General features: G+C 33.4%; 1 protein-coding gene across 1 annotated transcript; it reads left to right on the plus strand.

The window, feature by feature from the left end:
• Positions 1-969: 969 nt before the first annotated feature.
• CYP97B3 (cytochrome P450, family 97, subfamily B, polypeptide 3) lies at positions 970-6,529 on the plus strand. Its single transcript, XM_016346701.3, has 14 exons — positions 970-1,322; positions 1,453-1,636; positions 1,817-1,924; positions 2,326-2,410; positions 2,703-2,941; positions 3,288-3,461; positions 3,572-3,619; positions 3,731-3,790; positions 4,097-4,183; positions 4,315-4,403; positions 4,722-4,813; positions 5,087-5,148; positions 6,013-6,162; positions 6,234-6,529. Exons 1-14 carry the CDS (start codon positions 1,219-1,221, stop codon positions 6,456-6,458), a joined length of 1,707 nt encoding a protein of 568 aa, XP_016202187.1. The 5' UTR covers positions 970-1,218; the 3' UTR covers positions 6,459-6,529.
• Positions 6,530-7,208: the final 679 nt, after the last annotated feature.

Below are 7,208 nucleotides of genomic sequence, written 5' to 3' on the forward strand. Positions count from 1 at the left end.
GTTTTTATATAATATTTATTAATTACTTTTTATTTATCACAAATCATACTAAAATAGGTGAATTTTTGCTCTAAAAGTTATTATCTACATAATAATCTTTTATAAATAGATACGTCCCAATAATTAAAGTAACGGTACATGTAAGCATAAACATTATATTTTATGCAATAAATTGATAAAATGACATAGAGTAGAGAGCTAATGGACTATTGAGTTACAAAAGCTCCTTTCGGATTGAACTCTTGACCTCTCGGATCCAGAGCTCTAATACCATGTCATGATACCACTCATCCCAAAAGCTTCAGCTGATGACAAAAGGTAACACTAATGGTTATATCTCTAATACTCCCTAATCCTCCATTGTACACATTATACAAATATTTCATTGGCTCCTCATACTTTCCCAATGACATAACATATCCACCGCTTTTTTTTTTAAGTATTAATTAGGCCCAATTTAGATAAATAGCTTAATTAAGCTCCTTTTGAAAAAATAGCTTAAACAATAAATGACTATATTAAAAGTAACTTATAAATAAGTTATTTTGTATTTGAATTTTTAATTCTAAAAGTGTTTATTTTATAAAAATGTGATAAAAAAATAGTAGTATTATAAAAGAAATCATTTTTTAACTTTTCTATAAACTCATAAATAGCTTCTTAAAAAACTGCAATTTGATTTTAAAAATTGCATCAAATATTAATACTACTATTTTTCATAAGTCAAAAGCTAAAAGAAATAACTTTTAAAACTTTTCAAACGGGTTTTAGTTTGAAATTAAAATTTTCAAAAATCTAATTGTGATTTTCCTCGTTTTTATATAAGATTAAAAATAAAAATAAAATTAATTATTCCTATAAAATTATCTTTACAAAAATAATTAAAAATAATTAAATAATTTATTACATTTAATTAAATTATTATTTTATATGAACCCATCGTTTAAAAAAAGAGAAAAATATTTGAATGGAGTTTGGCACCGCCCGGGCCAACGGAGAGTAATCCGAAAAAATGAAAATATCCAATGAAGTGAGTTTTGCAAGTAACCATAACAGGACACACATGGTGGTGATGGTGGTTTTCACTTTCCACCTCATCCTTCTTCATTCTCCCACTTCCCACTTCCCATTTCCAAAATCAATAAATCAATAAACAACACAACAGTGAGTGTCAACTGTCAACTGGCAACTTCACCGTGCAGTGTGCACCCAACCACCATGGCTATGGTACTCTCGCACACCTCAACCTTCACTACTTTCAATTTACACACACAGAAACCGCTTCTTCGCTCAACCGCCTTCCATTTCCCGCTCACTATCAGGTACCACCTGGACTTTGTTAATTTAGTAATAATATTGATATTTGATATTTCTGTCTAATGTTCGCGAGGATTATGTGTTAATCAATTGAGGTTTTAGTTAATTAACGGTTGTTTATTGTGGATGACGTAGATGCCAATCTTTTAACACTGATAAGCAGCGCAAATCAAACAGAAACCTGCTGGATAATGCTAGCAACCTGCTTACAAACTTCCTCAGCGGTGGAAGCATAGGGTCCATGCCAATTGCTGAAGGTGCTGTCACCGATCTCTTTGGTCGACCTCTCTTTTTTTCGCTATACGATTGGTTCTTGGAGGTACCTACTTCACACTTTCAGTTACTTAAAATTCTACGTTTCAGAATCAGAGTTAGTAGGCTTATTATGTACGAGAATCTATGGCATAGGGTGCTCAAATTACTTGTGTTTCCATTGTTTTCATCTCAGTTGACTTTGCTAGTTTTAATTATCCTCTCAAGATGTTGTTGAATGTGACAGCACGGTTCTGTTTACAAACTTGCGTTTGGGCCCAAAGCATTTGTTGTTGTATCGGATCCCATAGTTGCAAGACACATTCTGCGAGAAAATGCATTCTCTTATGACAAGGTACCCACATGTCTCTTGTTATGCTAGGGTCAATCCTTTATCTATAGATTTGTTAAAATGATATTCTGGTATTGAATATGTTCATTGTGATTAGTACCTTGCAGTATTGCCCAAATCGGTCGGGTTGAGGATCCATTGTAACAGTAGTGGCTACTACTTTAGCATTTCTAATAATAAATTAATTACTGTAGTATATCCTGCAAGGGTTAGGATAAACATATGAATTGTGAAGTTTGTAACTGGTTATCCATTAAAGTATTGACGAAGAGGTTGTAGAACATGTGTTGTACTTTTATGAGCTTGAATTTGTTGGTTTTCTTTGAAGTGCTTTCTATACTATAGTTAAAAACATTTTCTAATTCTCTCTAGTTTCTATTCTGCTTGTTTACTAAAATAATTAGGGAGTACTTGCTGATATCCTAGAGCCAATAATGGGAAAAGGACTCATACCTGCGGACCTTGATACTTGGAAGCAAAGAAGAAGAGGTGTGCAAACTGTATTTATTTTCTTTCTTTTCCATTTCCCCCTTATTTCTACTGTGTTACATATCCCAAAAGAATTGCCAAAGAGCCTCTAGCACTCAAAAGTCTCATGCCTAAATAATCTCAACAAATATGCTGTCAGATATAACTCTCAAATCGGTGAATGGAGCTAGTATTTTCTATTGGTGGACTGCTGTCCTGAACTGGATTAACACCACTAATCTGTCATGGTAATATTATCAAGAGTTTTATGAATGTAACCTGAAGCTTAACTGGGTATTCATGAATATTTCAGTTATTGCTCCGGGTTTCCATGCCTCGTACTTGGAAGCCATGGTCAAAATATTCAGAACTTGCTCAGAAAGAACAATATCAAAGATCAATCAGCATCTTGAACAAGAGGGCAATGATGGACAGAAGTTGATTGAATTAGATCTTGAGGCGGAGTTTTCTAATTTGGCTCTTGATATTATTGGGCTTGGTGTGTTCAACTATGATTTTGGTTCTGTCACCAAAGAATCTCCTGTTATTAAGGTTTGACAAAAGGTTTATACATTTCAAGTATATGACATCGATGTTGCCTACAGTATAAAATGCAAATAGAAATGCTGCTGTTCTTTCTTATATTTCTTTCATTTTAATATGTATGCTCAATCTTTTGTATAGTTTTTGAGAGAGAATTTCTAGAAACAATTATGTGGGTAGAAAACAAACAGAATTGTCATGATTAATATAAGTAGACAGCTAAAGTTTTGTCATATTTTCAGCAATTAACTGATTGTTTATTCAATGTATGAACATACAATTCAGAATTTTAGGCTACATTTGCTGTCCCTAGCTAAGAGAGCTTACATACCCTATACTATTATATCCATTATAGGCAGTATATGGCACTCTTTTTGAAGCCGAGCATAGGTCCACTTTCTACATTCCATATTGGAAAGTTCCATTGACATCATGCATAGTCCCGAGGCAGAGGAAGTTTCAAAGTGACCTCAAGATCATCAATGCTTGTCTTGATGAACTTATCAGAAACGCAAAAGAGAGCAGACAGGTGAGATAATACTTTGGTTCAGTGATTGATTGCACGAATAGTATCTGCATTTGGCTATTATATTGTGTTGACTTTACATAAACATCATCCTGATTACATTCTATTTGCAGGAAACTGATGTTGAGAAACTGCAGCAAAGGGACTACTTAAATTTGAAGGTGTCTGTTTATTTGTATGAGATCTAATGTCTATGGCAAATGTTAACTATCCAGTTCATTCCCTGAAATATAGGAGTTCTATAAATGCCGCAATGTTTAAAATTTTTACAGGATGCAAGTCTTCTGCGTTTCCTGGTTGATATGCGAGGAGCTGATGTTGATGATCGTCAGGTATATCTCTTCCACAAAAAGCGATCCTGAATTCCTGACTAAAACTTAGGTTGGTTTTGGGTAGTTGGTAAAAATCATGTCTTGACAACATTATCTCCTTGTCTAGAAACATGTGAAACTATTCGGTTCTTTTAAATTCTGTTGATCCAGTTATACATTTTAGGTATTAATAGTATGTTTAGTTTGGGTGTAAATATACAAGTATAGGGTAAAGTTACATGGTTAATAGTATGCTAAGTATAGGGTAAAGCTACATGGTTAATAGTATGCTTTGTTTACTTCTTACTTCTCTCTCCATTTTGACAGTTGAGGGATGATTTAATGACAATGCTTATTGCTGGTCATGAGACAACAGCTGCAGTTCTTACTTGGGCAACTTTCCTTCTATCTCAAGTATGTTAATCTCAAAGTTGATATAATTGCCTGTTCGTGAAAGACAATTCTGGATCTTTGGTTATTGTAGATTCTCTTCAGATTCTTCTCTTTGGCCAATACCATCTTACTGATTATTGAACTCACTGCAGAACCCGGACAAAATGAGGAAGGCTCAAGCAGAGGTAGATTCAGTGCTGGGTACAGGAACACCAACTTACGAATCACTTAAAAAACTGCAGTAGGTGCTCATTTCATGTCAGATTTTTACTTGCTTCCACCTGTTTGATAGCCAATATTTTATTAGGAAATACAAGATATAAATTTATCATAAACGGTCAGTAATCTTATTTTCTAGGGAAAAGGGAAAAAGGGGGGGGGGGGGGGGGGACGCCATGTAAAGATGAAAAACTGGCAGCATTATGCATCTAATTTCAGTCATTATTTCATCAAGTGAACCTTATATTCATTTAGTTCTTACAAAATGGGATCTGGTTTAACTTTGAGCGTTGAAGTTGGTGTTTTACACTTGAAATTTATTGCATGTATAATGTGTCAGGTACATTAGACTTATTGTTGTGGAGTCTCTCCGTTTGTATCCTCAACCACCTTTGCTGATTAGGCGTTCACTCAAACCCGATGTTTTACCAGGTATTGACTTGACTTTTAATGATTACTTGTCGAAACGGAGTGGAAAATGGAAACCCGTGTATGAAGCCTATGCACCTCTAAGTCTCTAACAAACCGTTAATGTGATTTTAGTATTTTTTCCCAAAACATTGATGTTAATCCTATTCATTACTTTTATGATGGATTTCTGTTTGTCACTGAACATGTGACTATTTATGTTTCTTGTCTAGATAATTTTTTATTTGTTGCTTCCATCTGAGATGATGTATCTATGGACATACGTCACTTTTTCAGGAGGGTACAAAGGTGATAAAGATGGTTATGCGATCCCTGCCGGGACTGATGTCTTCCTTTCTGTGAGTAAAACTTTTCTAGCACCTGCTTTTTAGTGAGCAAGTGGATGCTGCATATGCATGAATTATATATAAAAAAAATGTTTTATATACCCATTTTGGCATACTAAGCCCGCACATACTGAGTCATACTCCTCCACTATTGAATGGTGTGCAGTTATACTTGTTAGAATTTTGATATAACTCTTAAAAATCTTTTAATATTACAAATTTAAATGAGTTAACTAATTTTACAAATTTTCTATTAGGTTAGACTAGTTTACATATTTAATTTATTTTTCTGACGTAAAATCTTGATTCTCTACCTTGCCTATGAGATCGACGGGTGATAACTTTGAAAGAGGAAATCCAACATTTTTTTTTTTTGTGTGGGCAAATAAATTTATTTAGTGAATAGCATTGCAAATTTGCAATCTTTTAAAGTGGGCCTTTTGCGTGTTCTGTGGAGTTCACTAAACAGACATTTTGCAGATGCATTGACAGTGGTGTTGGACTGTTGGAGAGTACCCCATATTTCCTAACTTCCACTTTTATTATAAACAAAAAATAAAGCCTGTTTCTTGTGATTTTGGTTTATTTTGTACATATTTGGCAGACAATGCTAGGAAGACAATCACCAAAATTATTTTATTTTATTTAACATCTATAAATTCATGTATATCATATTTATAATTACACATTTATTACATTTAAGATTATCCAATTATTCCAACGACAATTAAAGAGTGCAAAATAAAGTAACTTTGAGCTATCTTGAGTCGACTTTTTATTGTCTCTCAAATATTTTTATGTTTCGCAAAGTTTACATTTTTAGTTTTTTACTCTCCCTTAGAAGTGGCTGGCTGCTCTAAATATTCCTATGTGCAGGTATATAATCTGCATAGATCTCCATATTTTTGGGAGCGTCCTGATGAATTTGAACCAGAGAGGTTTTTGGTGCAAAGAACCAACGAACAAATTGAAGGATGGGCTGGTTTTGACCCATCTCGAAGTCCTGGAGCCTTATATCCAAACGAGGTTTCTCTCTTTTCATAATGTTTATTTTGTTGTGTTTTATTTATCGATTGATATACATAATGTTTGATCAGATCATATCGGATTTTGCATTCTTGCCTTTTGGTGGTGGACCACGAAAATGCGTTGGGGACCAATTTGCTCTGATGGAGTCCACTGTAGCGTTGGCTATGCTGCTACAGAACTTTGATGTGCAATTGAAGGGGACCCCCGATTCGGTTGAGCTAGTTACCGGGGCAACTATCCATACCAAAAATGGATTGTGGTGCAAATTGACAAAGAGATCTAATTTGCACTGAACTTAACCATCATCAACTGTATCATCATTTATCAAGTCAAATAAAATAGTAATAATTGCTTTTGGTCTGAATTTGGCTTCCAACTGAAAACTGTTGCGTTCTCAGATAAGTGTTTCATAACGAGTATATGATTGTTTGGAACACTAAGTATTAAGATTACTGAATACATAATCAAAAGCTTCATCAAAATTATAATGGATCCTAGACCATGCTGGGTAGGTTAATCAAGTAGTTTAACTAAATGCCGTCAAAAACAACAAAGTAGACTTAATTGAACGGTGATCTTTGTAGATTCTTTGATGAGATGCAGCCCACTAGAATAGCTTCGGATAAACTATTAAATATTTATAGAAAATCAAGTTATTTGGCTTTTTTTTTTTTAACAATAAAGTTGTAATATTTTAAATAAATATATAAGCTACTTATGAGTATTAAACAAAATTGTATTATTTGTAACCATGTTTTAATTTTTCTTACAATGTCTTTAAATATTATAATGTCTCTTTAAATATGTTCTAGAAATAGTTTCAACTTTCAAATAATATTAGTCTGAGACGATAACAAAGGCGAAGACCCCTCTACAATCTACCTTGGATACTTTCATTTATTGGATGCGTAGACTTTTGTATATACGTGTGATAATTTAATCAACAAACTACAAAATTAAAAATATTAACATAAGAAGTAAAGACTCAATTACTCACATCTCCTAAAATTAAGTTACATACAATACCGTCTTATTCATTAAAT

Source organism: Arachis ipaensis, chromosome B5 (assembly GCF_059453495.1).
Source record: "Arachis ipaensis isolate K30076 ecotype BB chromosome B5, ASM5945349v1, whole genome shotgun sequence".
NCBI classification, from domain to species: domain Eukaryota; kingdom Viridiplantae; phylum Streptophyta; class Magnoliopsida; order Fabales; family Fabaceae; genus Arachis; species Arachis ipaensis.